Raw genomic sequence first — 18,660 nt, 5'->3', positions numbered from 1 at the left:
AAATAAGGACGTCATCATTACCGAAATACCGAGTAACCGAGCGGCGAGGCTCGAAGTTAGACATTGTCCCGCCTTCTGCCAACGCCGGCCGTTAAGTTGATAACATGATATCATGGTTTATTGGTCTGTGGTATATACCAATACCAACCACGACTGATAATGTTTTAAAATCTCTGTTCGTTTTGGAATTTTGAGGTTATACCAATACCGCGGTGCTTCAATAAATGGCCATGACTTTATTAAAAATTTCAGACAATAATATTTTGTGAACGCACTCCATGGTTTAACGTTTAACATTCTAACGTATTCTGTCTGCGGTAATTAAACTTTTTCCGTTTACTATTTAGTTTTGCGCCGGACGTTCAAATAGTTATAGTGTATAATTTTTGCAAACATCTTGCACCCTCTTGTCAAGGACGTTCGCCAATATGAGTGATGAAGAAGTTGTTCAAATTACCAGCCTTTTGGAGCGTACGATTTCTACCGACAAAGAAGAATTAAATCAAATACAGAAATTCTTGGAGCATGCTGCGCAAACCAATCTCCCAGGTTTTCTTAAAACTTTATCTAATGTCTTACTTTATTCCGTCAACAACCCAGTCGCTCGCATTGCCGCCGGTCTTCAAATCAAAAACCACATTACATCGAAAGATGAAGCGGTTAAGGTTCAAATGAAGCAGCGTTGGTTGTCTTTCACTGAGCAAGACCGTATATTTATTAAAGAAAATATTTTTAAAGCACTCGGCACGGAAAGTCGACCCAGCTCTGCTGCTCAGTGCGTTGCCAATGTTGCTATTATTGAGTTACCACTAAACCTTTGGCCTGGTCTTATTTCTTTGTTAGCATCTAATGTCACTGATCCAAACTCGTCTGATGTTCTCAGAGAGTCTTCTCTAGAGACCATCGGTTATATATGTGCTGAGACAGATCGTGATGTATTAAAGGCTGAGTCTAATACGGTTCTGACGGCTATTGTTCATGGAATGACCCAACCAAACAGCCATGTCTGTTTGGCAGCCACTACTGCTCTTTATAATTCTTTGGAATTTACAAAAGGAAATTTTGAAAAGAAAAATGAACGTGATTACATAATGGAAGTTGTGTGTAAAGCTACTCAATCAACTGAAACTCAAATTAAGGTCGCTGCACTCCAATGTCTTGTTAAAATTGTGTCTTTATACTATGAATACATGGAATCGTATATGACAACACTGTTTCCAATTACACTACATGCTATTAAATCAGAATTAGATGAAGAAGCACTACAGGGTATTGAGTTTTGGTCTAGTATTGCCGAAGAAGAGGCTGAAATTGTATATGAAAGACAATGTCAAGAACAACCCAACGACAAAAAACTTATGTTGTACGCTGAAGGTGCATTAGAATTCATAATACCTGTTTTAATGGAAAAACTTACCAAACAAGAAGAAGGTGACGATGATGATGATTGGAATCCGTGTAAATCAGCTGGTGTTTGTATAATGTTATTAGCCACTTGTTGTCAGAACAATATTGTTGCACATGTAATTCCATTCATAAATGCTAATATCAGTAATCCAGATTGGCGTTTTAGAGATGCTTCAGTGATGACTCTAGGATCAATTCTTGGGGGTCTTGATCAGATTGCATTAAAAAGTCTATTAGAACCTAATATTCCTGTTCTTATACATTTGATGTATGATTCTAGCGTGGCAGTTCAAGATACATCTGCATGGACATTTGGCCGCATATTTGAGTTCGTACCAGATTTAATCATTAATTCTTCTTGTTTAAATGATGTACTTGGAGTATTTATTAAAGGTCTTAAATCTGAACCTCGTGTAGCTACAAACATTTGTTGGGCTTTTAGCAGTCTTGCTCAAGCCACTGGAGAAGATATGAATGTCTTGACTCCATATTTTGATTACATTATTCAAGGTCTACTTGAAACCACTGAAAGGGGTGATGGTATGAGATCAAACTTGAGGTCTGCTGCATACGAAGCTCTTATGGATATGATCAAGTGTGCACCTGCCGATTGTTATGAAACTGTTAAAAGCACAACGTTAATTGTACTTAGTCGGTTAAATCAAATAATCAACATACAATCCGTGAATGAAGATTGTTTGGACATGCAAGGACTGTTATGTGCAACATTACAAAGTGTTATAAGAAAAATGAGTGGCGAAGATGTAGAAAAAATTGCTGATGCGATTATGAACGCTCTTTTGGTAATGTTAAGTACTAGCAAAGATAGTGGTTTGCAAGAAGATGCGTTAATGGCTATAAGTCCTCTGATAGAAAATATTGGAAAAGGATTCAATAAATATATGGAATATTTCAAAACATACTTATTTATCGGCTTACAGAATAATATGGAATTCCAGGTATGTTTAGCGGCTATTGGTTTGGTAGGTGATTTGTCGCGAGCTCTCCGTGAAGATTTAGCTCCATATTGCGATCAAATTTTTGCTTTACTTTTTGAAACATTAAGCAATAACACAGTTAACCGGAACTTAAAACCACAAATTCTGTCATCATTTGGAGATATAGCTCTTGGCATTGGTTCAGAATTCAAGAAGTATCTAGATCATGTTTTGAATGCGTTGGTTCAAGTAGCACAACTTCAGTTGGATCCCAATGATGCCGAAATTGTTGATTACTTAAATGAACTTCGTGAAGGTGTATTGGCTGCTTATATTGGTATTGTACAAGGGCTGAAAGGTGAAGGCTATACACCTAATCAAGATGTTTACTTACTAGAAGCACACTTGCCATTCATGGTTCAATACATGATTTCTATTTGCTCTGATCCTAATGCACATCCAGGAATATTGAAGAGTTGCTGTGGTCTTGTCGGAGACTTGTGCACAGCTTTTGGTGCTAAAGCATGTCCGGTTCTAGACAATGGAGAAGTACATGAACTTCTATACAAAGGACGTCAATCCACAGATGTTACTGCCAAAAGTCTAGCCCGTTGGTCTGCGAAAGAACTTCAAAAAATCAAGACCTTTGCAATGTAAAAAATACTTATATGATTTTAAACGTGAGGCTCTATTGATTGTTTGTCTTCTCGTATGATTGTCTTTATTTAGTGCCTATGTAATTTTTATGGTATAAATGGAACCAAAACGTGTCTGTGATTTTGTATAACTGTATGAGTAAATGTGCTACTCTGTATTCGTATTCCTACTAGTGTACGGATTTTAAAGTTAAGTGAGAAATTTTTTATTTATATTAGTATACATCGATTGAGCTCATTTACTCGGCTCGTATGACTGACTGATTATCAAATAATATTTGTTAAATATTTAACTTGTATATAATATTTGTTTATAATATGAAAAATCTTAAAGTTGTTTCCGAGTGTCCGTTTTGTTCCGAGTGCGTATTTTTGTATGAATGCAATATTATTTATTTATATATTAGGTATCTTGTATTTGTTTTTATTGCCTGTCCGCCTGTCATTGAGAATAGTGTTTAAACATTAATTAAAAAGAATCTTTTATGAATAAAAAAAAAAAATGAAGTTATTATTTATTACTGTAATTAAAAATGAAATCTTTCTTGTATTAATATTATTTTTTCCTCTAACATATCTAATTTTTTTTAATTCATCGCTAATAATTTTTAAATATTTTTACTTAAATTGCAATATTTTTTCAATTTACAGTTTGGTAGTTTGTTTATTTTATTGTTGATAAACACTAATTTATTGTTTCATTTGGAATTAAATTGACTACAAATAATATGTAACACTACATGAGAATATATATTAAATTAATACAAAATGTTCATAATGTTTTTTTTTTCAGAACTAATAGTACAAAATAATATAGGTAGATAATAGATTGTTTTTACTTAATCATCATTAGAGATTAAAATGTATGAACAAATTCTTTGTAATCCTTAATAATATGCACATGAAAAAATATATATAATAATATATTAAATTGTCTCCAATTGAGCATTTGTTTTATACTATGTAATCGTTTTTGAAAGTTAAAAATCAAATAGTATTGTAGAACCAATTAAATATTGTCCAACACTTTAGTTCAACCAAGTTGTAATTAATAAAAATATCTTTCTACTCAGCAATTATAAATTGATTGGTATTTTGTTTACTTGTTGGTGAGCATCATATGTGCAAATAGGGGGTGCTGGAATAATTTATGGTACACAGACCAGTGTACCCCCACATTACCCTAATACTATAACTGCATTGCGATAGTCATAAATTTTTATTAAAAATAAAAACAAATATTTAAAAGTAAATATATTATAAGTTATAATAATATGTAATCGAGATACAATTCATGTAATTTTTTTTCTCTTTATATATATTTCTCATTTTAAACCCAATGGCCCATGTTGCCGAGGGTATCTTTAATAAAAAAAAAAAAAAAAAATATGTAATTATTAATGTTAAACAAGATATAATTTTCTATTTGATATTGCAAAATGTTTGCAATATAATTTCACCCTCTGTTTTATTGGTAAGATCTCTCTCAATGCCAAGCGTGGATAGCTTAGTAAATCTTTCTTGGCCCATACTGGTGCGTAGGTAACCAGTTTTTTAATCTTTGCCTAATAGCTGAGAAGGAGCGTTCACACATTGAAGAAGAAATTGCAGGAATTGTCATTCCAACTTGAACTAGTTTTTAGACATTTGGAAACAAACATTTATAACATTGATTTTTCATGGCTTCAAATACAAAGCTGGCTGGTAGACTATTCTTTAAGACCACTGACCAGCATTTCTGCTGATAAACTATATGTAGCTGTTGACATTTTCAAAATATCCTGATATACATGAACATATTTATACAACAATATTTCAAAAGATATGACCATGTAATAAATATTTTAAATAGTTAAGGGGGGTGCCTAGCACCTACAAGCATCCCCCTATGTGCGCCTATGGCGAGCATGCTCCAATATTGGTGCTTACACAAGTGATTTAATTTGGTATGTAGGTATTGCTTATACGGAACTATAATTCCTTGGATTATTTTATAAATAATTAATAAAATATGTTCTGTTATAATTAAAAATTATCGCAGTGTACAAATGACTAATGAAGTATTTTTGAAGCAATACATTTCAAACTACAATATTGTGTCAAAACCTCATAACTACTCAGAAACGTTGCTAAATTGTTTTTTGAGAAAAATATTTGTATTTTTGAATTACGTGATCGTTGAGTGATTTGACAAAGTCGAAACTTTTGATCATTAACTTTTATCATAAACTTTCTCTCGATTCATGAACGATTTAGAATAAGGTAATAACTATAAGAATTATTAATTCTTAATGTTATTTTATTCAATTTTTTTGTCTGGTCATTCGCAACAATACACATATTTACCATTTAGAAGTCAGCCAACTCAGACTTACTTATAAATTTTACTATTTACAAAGTGCATAGTTAAATAAATCTCATATTCTAATACCTTATAGACTTCTAAATTATAATAATATGTAGTTATGCAATAACCATTAACCAATAAGCAATAGTTCAATAGTTATGACTTATATGTATATCTACTATCTACGTCACTCAAAACTTATATCTTTGAGCCACCGCCCGGCTAATATCATTACCGTTTACCACCATAGGGACTAGTCGCATAGATGAGATTTCCATGGGCCACAGCTGTAATTTTAAATTTTTTACTAAATAATTTTACGAATTGCAAATGCGCAACCGTCCGACCTTGACGTGTAAACGTGTTTTATTTTAATTGTGTTTATAGTGTTAATAACAGTTCCACAATTATTCATCCTGGGAAGGAATTGCGGAGTGCTGTAACGTCCACATCAATCCATTGAGAATTCTGGAAGGAAGCTTTATTGGTTTTAAGAGTATGAATTTTGGAACCAATAAAGTCCCAACCATAAAAAATTGGATATCCACAATAGAAGGTTTCCAATATTTATGTAAAAAACTTTTAAATGCCGGTTTGAAATATTTATCATTGCGCTCGTTTAATCAAGACCCAGTTGAAAATTTTTTCTGTCAGGTCCGCAGTCATGGCTTACGAAATATAATAACCCAACTTGCTTCCATTTTCAAAATTCATTTAAATCACTTATTATCAATAATTTAATTTCTTCTCAATCTGTAGGTGCAAACTGTCAAAAAGATAATTGTGAAAATTTAACTACCCTCAAGCAATTATTAACTTTAAATAAAAAATCTACTAATCCAATCCAAATTAATCCACAAATAAACTTTTCTTCTATTACTCAAAATGGTATAATTCCTCAAAAATCTAAATTAGCTCTGTTATGTCAAACTTATGTTGCTGGTGCGATTGTAAATAAAGTAAAAAAAATTAACATCTAATTGCAAATTTTGTTTAGAAGTTTTAAAGTCAACAAATGTCAAAAATGATCAAATTATAAAAACTCGACAATACAACAACTCTTTTTTACAAACTCCTTCAATAATTTCAACCAACATATATGCACACATTTTAAGTGAATTTAACTCTTCAATTAACCAAATATTTAAAGAACCAAATATTAAATTATATTTTTTAAATAAAATTAATACTGAAATTAAAATAAGCAATATATGTTTACATCATGATACCAAAAGCTTATTTATAAATTCTGCATTTAATATATTAATGTTCGCTTTTACTGCAAATGTAAATAGATTACTGAAAGGTGAGAAATTAAAAATTCTTTGCTCTGAAAAGGGTACAATTCTTTGTGAAGCAGCAAACTATTTTAAGCATTTTAAAATGAAAAAACATAAAATTTTACAAAACTGTAATATATTCATACATATATATATGTATATTATGTATTATATACATAATTATTAAATCAAACCTGTTAGTACCTATTACTAAATTTTTTCTTTAATATACATTTAAAAATTATAATTCATTTCCCCTACAAAATGTTGCCATTACATATTATGTAATATGTACAGTTTTATATTTTTATATAAATTGTATAATTTTATATAATATATTATTAATTATATATTTATTTTTATTATATTTTATTATATTATATTTTGTATATTACATTTTATATTATATATAAAATAATATAATATATAATATTATTATGTTTTGTAAGTTTTTGTATTTGTATTTTTATTGTTTTATAATTCATATTTATTTATTGCAAAATTGTTTTTTTTTTTTTTTTAATAAATCATTTAAAATGTTCTATATGAAACGGTGTTCTATTATATTACTTATCTATTTTGTTACTACAAATTATAATATTCCATTTGAAATACATTTGATATTTATATTAAAAAAGTTTATTTTATTATGAAGACGAAATTAGCAATTGGTTCTTAGGTACACAGATAACTATAGAAGGAGTTAGTAGCAACAATAATATTGAACTAAAGGTATAATATGAACAATTGACATCGACCAGGCGCGCTACTGCATCAACAAAGTATTTGCCGAGAGTGCCCTTTCTATTTTATTAGTTTTCTATGGTGTTTATATTCATTATTCAGTTATTATTTTGCTACTATGGCAAACGACAACTTTACCACAGATTAATTTAAAAAAAAAAAACTTTATGTAACTTAATTTAATTTACAACTTTAATAACTTTACCACAAATCATTAATCTGTGACTTTACTATCATTGCTATTATCCCTGCTATCATCACGCCAACTTGCACATTGGACACACTGATGTTTTGTTTCTATTGATTACGATGCGCGTTGATAATAAATGATAATACTCAGGCAATGTTTTTAATTTTTACTTAGTACTTTAATAGTTTACACATAATATTATTATGTGTAGTTAGTTGTTACTTATTAGTGTATTACATAAAAATTTCATAAATATTAAATACGTTATTACAATATTATTTAACAAACGTTACATTAATAATTATTAACAAATCTAAAATAGTACTTGAATAAATGAGTCTATAGCAAATTCCAAACATTAGTATTTGTTTATAGCCTTTACTGTTAGCTTATACTATTCTCTATAGTATATAATGGATATTACTTCTTAAATTATTTTTCTCTAAAATAATAATTATTATGTCAATTTATTTGAAAACATTGTTTAAAATAATTTAAATATTAATGATTCGAGTTGGTCTTTAAAATATTTGTGTATTGATGATAATAATACTATATGATGAGAGTTATATTTTTCTGTCCTCAATCCATCATAAACAATTCATTTAATTTATCAAACACATATCTGATTTATGTTTCTAAGTTTATTAGTTGATTGATATTGAAAATAAAAGGTAATGTAAAACAGTTGTAATGATAGCAATAAGATTTTGGAGTTAATATTCAATCTTTTTATTCATCAATTATCTAGATAATATCAGTATAATTGCTGTTTTGAAAATGGCGGAGGTCAGCGATCGATGCATAGCATTTGAAAACGATCACGCATATTTGAAAACTAATAATCATAGCGATGACAATTTTCAATTACTGCGGACCAGCATTTCTACGGTTGTTGAGTAAGTTGTAAAATTGGTTCATTTTTTTCATAGAAAATTAACGTACTGCAAATTAATACAGTTTAATATAAGAACCTTGTATAACCTAATAAACCTTGTTTATAATATTTCATTGTTTTGAGATTCTTATTATATTGATTTTACAATGTGTTTTTCATTTTTTTTTGTGCCGCCTAAGGATATTATTTTTTTTTTTTTTTTGTAGAAATGCTCAGATCATCAACTTAGGGGGTGATTTCTGATAGAAAATTTTATCCCAGTACTTACTCTTTTTTTCTTAAAATACAGGGTGATTCTTTTAAGTGGTACACTAATTATCTCGAAAAGTATTTACTTTTTTCAAAATATTTTTTTACATGGTTTCAAGTTGTTAAAAAACTAACGTTTTCATTAAAAAATTATATTTTTTAATATTTTTTATCCTTATCATTTTTTTAAGTTTTTTACTTTTTTGAATGACAACATAGAGTTTTAATTTCATATTCCAGAGCAGAATATTTTTCTAAGTATTTTGATTCATAAAAATCGAATTTAGGGCTAGTAGTTTTTGAGTTATAAGTATTTAAGGTTTAGATTGGCAGAGTGGAGTGGTACGGGGTTACCCGGCAAAATGTTTGTCCACTATTCCGCTTGTCTAAACTTTAAATACATATAACTCATAAGCTACTAGCCCTAAATTCGATTTTTATGAATCAAAATACTTAGAAAAATATTCTGCTTTAGAATATGAAATTAAAACTCTATGTTGTCATTCAAAAAAGTAAAAAACTTAAAAAACGATGAGAATATAAAATATTTAAAAATATAATTTTTAATGAAAACGTTGGTTTTTTAACAACTTAAAACCATGTAAAAAAATATTTTGAAAAAAGTAAATACTTTTCAAGATAATTAGTGTACCCACTTAAAAGAATCGCCCTGTATATGATAAATTGATAAATTTTATATTACTAAAATAATTGTTTGGGAACTATGGTGATTATACTTAATAATAAATATAATGAAACCTAACATATTACTAATTATATCATAAATATATAATCCAAAATATTCTAAACTGCAGATTAGGAAACTTTGTACTATTATATACATAAAGTATTATATTAATATAAGTACATATAAAATGTTATAAAGTTTGGCGAGATTTGAACATTTATTTATATTTTATTTAAAAGTAAATTAAAGATTTATTAATAATATTTATACATGCCAAAATAATCAGTTTTTTTTTTAAATTTACAGGTTAACTAGCTGGTAACAACCAATTAATTGATGCTATATTAAATTTTTAAATTATGATAGTATTATAAAAAGTAAATATAAAATGTTTATAATACAAACAAGTCAAAGTTTTTTTTTTAATTTACAAGTTAAGTTACTACTTAACATTAATTGGTGCTAATTACATATATAATAATAATATATTACTAAATTAGATATATTAAATGGTGTTTAAACTAAATAACATTTGTAATGTAATTGTTCATGACTTCAGATTTTTTTATATTATACCTATACACATACTTTTTGTATATATTATATAATAGTACATAGGGTCTCGGTTGTTATTCTTCATAATTTTGATTTTTGATTGACCGTACAAAGTAACCTAGAATTGTTAAGAGAATGTGATACCCGCATGTGTTTTCTCCATCTTACAAGTGCGTAACATAGCAAAAACTGTTTTGCACGGGAAATAATTGAAAAGTCTATTATATTTTCATAAAAAAAAGAGAATTTTAACTGTGTTGTAGAATTTTTATGTTTTCAATTAGACCAATATATCAAAAGTTATTGAAGTTTGGAAAACTTAAAAATATCAGATTTTTAAAAGTATCATAACTTTTTTCTTATTAGTGATATCAAACAAAACACTACGACACAGAAAATATTACCTTTTTTATTTTGTTAACTTTTGGTGTTTCTACAAAGAATATCTACCGACTGAGTGTTTCTACCCTATACTAAACAGTTTTTGGTATGTTCCGCATTCATAAGACAGAGACAATGCATGCAGGTATCACATCTTCATAAGATATATGGGCTAGTTAAAACTTATGTCCCCTCCTATTAAAACTAAAATGAGTATGGCACCACTAAACCTAATGGCGCTGAACATGTATTTTTATGGGGCTCTATATTTATTATTTAATTAAGGTGACTTTATGATAATTGAATTTATAATATATTTATGTGGGTGGTGATGGTAACTAATTTTTATACTTTACACCACCAAATGAAATACAATTTGGTGCCAATGAGTTAAACTCAGTCAATGACGAGGTACAATCCACTGCTTCAGTTACAATACAGCAAAGTGATTATTTACTTTACCTCTTTTTAAATACTTTTCATTAATTATTCAAAAAGTATATTAGGTTCCAATCATCAAGAATTTGTTATATTCTTTGAAAAATATTCATAATATTTTTTATTGAATTATTTATAATAATTTTTTATTGAATACAAAGTACTTATTTAATATTAGTATTTATATATATTTTTAGACCAATAAATGATGTAGCTGTATCATCAACAACTCTACCAACTAGAAAACGACAAAAGAAAGCGTGTAAAAGTAAAACTATGCCAATGGATGTACAGAAATCTAGTACATTTTTTTTTCATAATACCTTACATTTCCCATCATCCACAGACTTTAAGATGTGAGTATTAATATCTTCAATGTTATTAATTTCTGAATCGTTCAACATTTTTACTAACGTTCAGGTTATTATTTTTAGATCACAAAATACATTACCTATTCAAAAAATTATTACTGGTAGCCGTTCAAATACAAGGCCCATACAACCAAAACTAACAAATACTTCAAATATTGTCCCTGTTACGCAAACACAATCAAATGCACTACTTATTCCATCTCAAATTAATTTTTTTAAAACAAAATTACAAAACATGTGAGTTAATTGTAATATTATTTAAAGTTTTAAATGTCTGAAAATGATAAAAACATATTATTAAATTTTTCGTTTTATCTCATAGATGCCCATGTCCCATATAACCTTAAGAATTAATTTATAATATTTATTTAAAATTCTTCATTGATATTTTGCCATATTTATTCATGTATTACCAGTAATGTAAATTAAAATTCATATTTATAAAATTTGTTGAATATATAATGATAATAGATCAGATTGTCAAAATGAGCAAATCTAAAATGTTTACTATAATCTTTTAAATAAAGTTAGATAGAAAGGGCGGCCCACCCACAAAGGCCTCGTGTGTACAAAACATAACAATAATACAAAAAAAATTGCTCTAGAATACTCTAAACTAGTGGTTCCCAAACTTTTTTTCCCCATTACCTTTTTTTTTGGACCAAATATAGCTAAGGCATCCAGCATTCCAGCTGTAAATATCAAAAAAGACAAGACAAAAAAATACTTATTATGGATCATTAATAACAAATTGTTGAAAAAAAGGTCTATACATTTTAAATTATTTATTATGAGCCGTAGACTGCGGTGCCCTTATAAAGTGCTTAAGGAACCACTGCTCTAGACTAAGACTGCATTAGAGAAGATTATATATTGTGGGCTAAGATTATGGAAACTGAGGCTAGAAATAGAAAAGAAAAGTAGAAAAGGATGTAGTAAATGACAAGATAATTATGGCTTATAAATATAATATTTATTTTAAATAATATAAATAAACCAACTTAAATAAGACCTGTTGAAACTTTAAACTATAAGAATTTATATCCTACAACAATAATCCTGCAATATTTTAAGTTATGGCCTGTACAAGTTGTAATGAATGTCATATTGTATATAGAATCATGAAGACAAATAGCAAAAACATATTTTTAATGATATATATTAAAATAATATTTAATTTGTCTATTTATAAATTTATTTTTAGAACATCAAAAAATACACTTGTGAAATCTACATTGCCATTGATACCACAGTTGAAACCGACGTTGCCATCGATACCACAGTTGAAACCTTTCATTAAGCCTATTAAGTCAATAAAAAACAAAATTGTTTATGATTATAAAAATAATACATGCACAATTGAATTAGCTACTAATTTATGTCAGCGTTTATTAAGTGGAGAAAATATGTTCATGTGTAAAAAGTGTGATAAAATTTACACAGAACATAAAGACTTGGTGGATCACTATATGATTCATGATAAATGTGAATCAAACCTAATAGTTCAAGACAAAGATAAAAGGTAATGTTGAATAATATTTTATCAATACTTAAATTAACAGTATTTGTTACTTTCAGAGAGAACATACCAATCACTAATGTCAAGAAAGAAAATATAAATGTTGATAAAAAAATTATTAATAGAGATAAAAACGTTATCAAACAAACTATACCAAATATTAAATCTACAATAAACTCAAAAAAAAATAAGGTTGTTTTTCAAGGAGAGTGCATTATGTGTCATTCAGTATTTCCTGATCTTGGAAAACATATAAAAACTGTTCACAAAAATGACTTGGCTAAAAATAAAGTTTTAAGCTATTGTTGTAAAAAGTGTGGAATAGAGTTTGATATTAAACAACAACTTCGGGCTCATGAGTTGTCTGCACATAAATCTGACACATATACTTGTGAACATTGTCTTAAATACTTCATGAATAAGCAAGACTTGGATACACATACAGAATCACATTATAGTGACTTAATGAAGTATTTATGTCCATATTGTGATACTGGTTTTCCTAATTCAAACGGATTAAGAACTCATCTCATTAATCATATGGGTTATGATAGTCCTGAGTACTCGACTTCAGAAGCACCAATCTATCAAATTGAATATAGCCCTACAAGACCACCCGAACAATTTGATCAGTTATTATCTGAATTAGATAATGTGTCGGAAGATATTGATAATGTCTATATAGAACAAGTCGATGATGGTAATTATCAAGTCAGTTTTACTAAGGGGGATAAAGACAGTGCATCATTACAAATAAACTTGCCTATTGATGATGGCCATGAAGTTGATATAAAACTAAACAAGTGAGCGTTATTATTATTTTTTTTTTTGAAGAAAATTTTTGTTTAGTTATACATGATAATGTTTTCTTCTTATTTTATTTGTTATTTTAGTTCACATATAGAAGAAAAAAACAAAGTTATCATTGATGAACACAAAACAACATTGTTGAATAAAAAGCGAATAAGTTATACAGTATGCAGAATATGCATGATTATTGTAAGTTATTCAAGAATTGGTAGGCATATGAAGAAAAAACACAATAATGCTGCCCCCTACCAATGTGAAATATGCCATGCTGAGTTTAATAGAAAGCACATCATGGATGACCATAGAAGAAAACACACAAATAATAAACCTCACAAGTAATAACTTATTAATTATTATAGTGTATCTACCATAATATTTATCAATTGAATATTTTTAATTATTGATAAATATCATAACACGCTTCATAATATAAGATTTGTTCATGAAATACCCAGAAAAAAAGGAATTAAAAATTATATTTCAAACTGACAAACTATTTAAATTGATCATCTTCAAAATATTGTCTTTTAGCTTCAATACTGTACTCCCAATGGTCTTGCCACTTTTTAAAACGTCTATGGATTAGCTTCATACTTATAGTCTTTAACTTTAGTTGAACCTTTAGTTCTTCTGTCGGATTATGGATAATTTTGTTAACATCTTCAAATCTTTGGCCTTTGAGAGTAGTTTTTAATCTTGGAAATAAAACAAAATCACAGGGAACTAACTCAGGCAAATATGATGAGTGAGATACTTACGGTATACTTCTGGATGCCAAAAATGTATGTATGGAAAATGCTGAGTGCGCAGGTGCATTTCTATGGTGTAAAAACAACAATTTGTCAACGTTTATATTCATTTATTCCGTAATTTCTAACTTTTGAATACTTGCTCTTAGTACTGCTGTTCAATAATATTATCCTTCGTAAAATCTCGATTTCATGCACAACTACCAACTTTGAACGCGCTGTAAATACTGATGATGATTATTATTTTATACTATCTAGTTTATTTTGGTTTTAATAAAATTACAGATAACATTAAAAGTTTTTCTGTAATAATTTTAGTCTGAGTATTCATTAAACACACCTCGTAATTTCTATTTACTTGTACAAATTCTTAAGAATCTACTAGGGATATCATTATTTCAAAAAACCAATGAATCTGTCCATTATAAATTATATGATTTTTTTAGGTGCACAGAATGTTCCAAATGTTTTACCTACAAACACCACCTAAATCGGCACATGATGATAGTTCACAATTCTGGCACATTAGAAAAACTATTCAAATGTTCTGTGTGTGATAAATCATTTTCATTTAAGGAGTATCTGACACTACATATGAAGTATGTTTGACTAATGAAATAGACCCAAATATTACATTAATATGTCATGTTTATAAAACTATATATTTGTATTTTATATTCAATAGTAGCCGCCATAAGGGTAAACATTATATGTGCCAAGTTTGTGGAAAAAGTTTTTCTACCAATGCTGCATTGAATAAACATCAGTTGTGTCATACAGACGAACGACCATTCATGTGTGAACATTGTGGACGGACTTTTAAATGTAAAACTCATTGTGACACGCACAAAAAAAATATGCATCCTGGAGATCCAGAGCTAACATCACCACCAGAAAAATTTGAATGTGAATTTTGTAAAAAACTATTTAGTACTAAAGTATATCGTGACATGCACCTTAAGCGTCACAATGGTCAAGGTCATCAATGTGATATATGTTACAAACTGTTTGTTTCCAAAGCACATATGCAAAGGCATATTAAAATAATGCATCGGAATACATTGTGAATAATTATTTAATATTATTTAAATAATATTTTCTTTTTGTTCTATTTCTGTTTTGTAAATATTTGTATTACTTCTCAAATACATTTTTTTTGTTGTATGTAAATAATTATTAATTTATAAATATTTATAAAAAAAGCGACTATACTGTTTCCAGAGAGAGAATATGCTGATTCTGTACATTCTCGGTCGTCATCCTGGTAACATGATGGGTTCCACTATGGCAGTGTATCGTGTAAGAATGCATAGTAGAACCAATTTTTTTTTAGCTATAGTGTATTCTCTTGTTAGAATGAATTTAGTACCAAACGTTATTGATGTTTATTGTTGTGTGCTATAGGTCTATACTATGTCCTGATCCATTAATTTTTTTTGTTTAGATTTAGGTTTAGGTTTACAATTGTGAACCTAGTAGCTCCAAGCCAGAGAGAAGCTCAAACAGCGATTTTGAGATTCATGATGGAAATTGAAACGTTTGCTATTGGTTACAGAAGAAATAATTAATATAAATGAGTACCAAATTTTTTTGTTGCCATAGTTAATATATAAAAATGTTAACCTGTAAATTCATAATAAAAATGGTTTTATTAATTTATAATATCTATATTATATGTTATCATTTGAAAATCAAAAGTTAATAATGGTTTTACCAATAAATATAAGGGTTAAACAATTAAAATATTATACGGTTTTATTAAAACATCAACCTAAAAGTTTAAAAAAAAAGTTAATACTTTTTGAGACAATTAATGTACCCACTTAAATGGATCACCTTGTATAGCATGATAGCCTATATTTTGTTTTATTAAAAAAAAAATTTTCATGTGCGAAAAATTGTTGTTCAACCAAAGTTAGATCTTGGTTCATCCGAAGTTAATATCTTCAAAAATTTTAAACAGCACAAATTAGTTGCCACAATTAATGGTAGTCGCTGGTTTATGGCTTCCCATTTATACAAACATCAGTCAAATCAATAAAGAGGTGTTAAGTCTTCCCAGTATGAAGGAGTTATTTTAGTAAAACTGAAAATTTCTGACTAAACATAATTTTCTTTCCATTCGACAAAAATATAAGAAATCATCTATCAGGAGGAACTGCGTAAAAAACATTCAGCATGTTTTTTAAATGTATAATATGAATTTAGGTTTGTGTAAATGGCGTCTACACACACACATATATATATATAGATTATCTAAAAAGTGTTTTATTTAATATTTTACAAAAATAATCACAATTTATAATATCAAAAAATATATAAATTTACCTGGGTGCACAAGGTATTTAAAAATGTTCATATAAAATATTTTTAAAATTTAAAATTTTTTTTAAAGTATTATGTTTCTAACATAAACTAGATTGTAATTTACTTAACAAGAATATTGATATTAAAAGAAATTTAAAAAATCAGCCATTTGTCTTAAATACATATTTTTTTAAATTCAAATCGTTCTAAATAACACTTTCAATAATTGGTTGATTAAAGTGAACAATATTATAATATATTAAATTATGAATAACATAATTAAAATATTACATTAAAGAAACTCCATAACTATGAGCTATACACTGCATCTTAGTGTGTCTCATATATCTCACTGTATTGCTATGATCTCTGTAAAAAATGGTGGGAAAAATTAATAACATTTGGGAAGATTTGAGTTTTAACTTGCTGTACTTTCATAACAAACTATCATAGAATGCTAAGTTTAATTTCAAAAGTTTGGTCTTGCTTTGAACATACAATTAAGCATTAAAGTACCGTTCAAATTCACAAGTGTCATTTCATAAATGTCTACTTCATAGGTACCTTAAAAAAACAGAATCGTTGACCGTTGCCCATATTTATTTTTTCATCAAGAATTCGTTGCTGTAAATATTTAATGTATTATGCTTATATATCCCACGATGAACAGTAAAAATGCAGATAAATTAAAAAGTAGGTAATAACTACTAATAAGTAAATAAGTTGAACACAACTCATATCGTTTAAGTTAGATGAAAGATGATATTCTAAAGTAAGTATACATGTAAACATGAGATATAGTAAATATAAAAAAATGTCCAAATAATAGAAAACAACTTTTGAATTTAGTTTAGTACTCATTGGTGCAATAAGGGTAATTTTTTTGCAATAAACCATGTACCTACCTATATTTTATTTATGAAATGTGCAACATTGAACACTATCGAAAAAAATTAAAACCCGTCAATAAAAAAAAAAAGGACGAACATATATGTCTGTCGAAACTGACAGTAGACAAATATTATTTAAAGATAAATATTGATTATAGGTATTAAATTTGTATTTGGAGAAAATGTTTGATTTAGAATTTTACAAACTAGTTGACGCCAGGCATGGTCGGTACGAACATTTGATGTAATAAAATGCAATAATCACTTTAATTTCAACCTACATTTTTATTTGACTGTTCATAAAAAAAGTATATTTTAGGAAAAATATACAAGCGCTTCTAATATTTAAACACCATCTTATCTTAATCAATAATCAAATAAATAAATTTAAAAATAATAATTATAACAATACTCAGGTACTATTCATAAGTATCTTGTTAGGTATAGGTACATAATTTTAATTTAAAGCTGTACATTATTTTGGTATAATTGTATTATCACATTTCATTACTTCGATGAACAAATTGTACACACGGTCATCTTTGATTTAAAAGTTGTATTAAATCTATGGATTTCTCCTATTGGATTAATATGATGTAATCTATGGCGATTGCCAAAGTCGTTACAGAAGACGCAGTCGACTAACAAATCTATTATTTCAATTAGTTAACCAAGCAGACATGAACGTAAAACAAACTTTTCGTATAATTTTATTTTATTTTTTCATAAATCACACTATTTTCAGACTTCAATTCAACAAGCGTCGGAGTGCATACACGTCAAAGTCTCCAATAAAGCCCGAAAGAATCGATATTTAAGGTAGATAGGTTTGTTTTCATGCCTATTATTTTGCGGCTTAAATTTATATTTTAGACAACACGAAAAACATGTTACCCATGTACCGTAGACGGATAATTTATTTTTGAAATGTATTATATTCAAACGCAGTATTTTTTACGGTCACCAGGCGTATATGTATAGGATGATTATAATTATATATTAAATATCTATAGGTAGGTTCTTGAAATAGAGATTTCGGTTCAATTTATAGATTTAATACCTTTATTTATAACTGATAATTGACAACACATATTATATAGTATCACAATTTTGTTTTTATAACTTGTAATATTTTCCAAAATCAACGTAATAAATTATAAGAAACTATTGATCTACTATTATATTTTATTGTTATTTTTTAGTATATTATAGTTATATCTAACCATTATTGTTCACCACAATT

The 18,660-nt window shown here is 27.8% G+C and overlaps 3 protein-coding genes across 7 annotated transcripts; 2 read left to right on the top strand and 1 right to left on the bottom strand.

Annotated features, from left to right (window-relative positions):
- The first annotated feature begins 234 nt into the window (after window positions 1-234).
- Fs(2)Ket (Importin subunit beta Fs(2)Ket) lies at window positions 235-3,932 on the top strand. The gene has a single exon (XM_015509811.2). It carries the CDS (start codon window positions 429-431, stop codon window positions 3,000-3,002), a length of 2,574 nt encoding a protein of 857 aa, XP_015365297.1. The 5' UTR covers window positions 235-428; the 3' UTR covers window positions 3,003-3,932.
- A 3,957-nt stretch (window positions 3,933-7,889) lies between these two features.
- LOC107162757 (uncharacterized) lies at window positions 7,890-15,888 on the top strand. 5 transcript variants are annotated; one of them, XR_016190398.1, is made up of 11 exons: window positions 7,890-8,236; window positions 8,314-8,461; window positions 10,969-11,127; window positions 11,206-11,379; window positions 12,347-12,664; window positions 12,721-13,464; window positions 13,555-13,806; window positions 14,667-14,819; window positions 14,906-15,283; window positions 15,442-15,519; window positions 15,665-15,888. XR_016190398.1 is itself a non-coding variant. In XM_089220330.1 (10 exons), the coding sequence occupies exons 2-10, from the start codon at window positions 8,343-8,345 to the stop codon at window positions 15,455-15,457; spliced, it is 2,313 nt and encodes a 770-aa protein (XP_089076456.1). In that variant the 5' UTR covers window positions 7,890-8,236; window positions 8,314-8,342; the 3' UTR covers window positions 15,458-15,888. The 5 variants fall into 5 exon arrangements, 2 of the variants coding, with proteins under 2 accessions (XP_089076456.1, XP_089076457.1); XM_089220330.1 differs by having other exon boundaries at window positions 15,442-15,888; XR_016190399.1 differs by having other exon boundaries at window positions 7,891-8,236; window positions 14,906-15,519.
- On the bottom strand, window positions 13,936-14,349 carry LOC149058396 (uncharacterized). The gene is made up of 2 exons (XM_089220332.1): window positions 14,230-14,349; window positions 13,936-14,166 (listed from the first exon to the last, which is right to left on the bottom strand). The coding sequence occupies exons 1-2, from the start codon at window positions 14,328-14,330 to the stop codon at window positions 13,965-13,967; spliced, it is 303 nt and encodes a 100-aa protein (XP_089076458.1). The 5' UTR covers window positions 14,331-14,349; the 3' UTR covers window positions 13,936-13,964.
- Window positions 15,889-18,660: the final 2,772 nt, after the last annotated feature.

This window comes from Diuraphis noxia, unplaced genomic scaffold (assembly GCF_037042655.1).
Source record: "Diuraphis noxia isolate RWA-SAM2 unplaced genomic scaffold, SU_Dnox_SAM2 contig0002, whole genome shotgun sequence".
Classification (NCBI taxonomy): domain Eukaryota; kingdom Metazoa; phylum Arthropoda; class Insecta; order Hemiptera; family Aphididae; genus Diuraphis; species Diuraphis noxia.
This window is presented reverse-complemented; position numbering and strand designations above follow the sequence as displayed.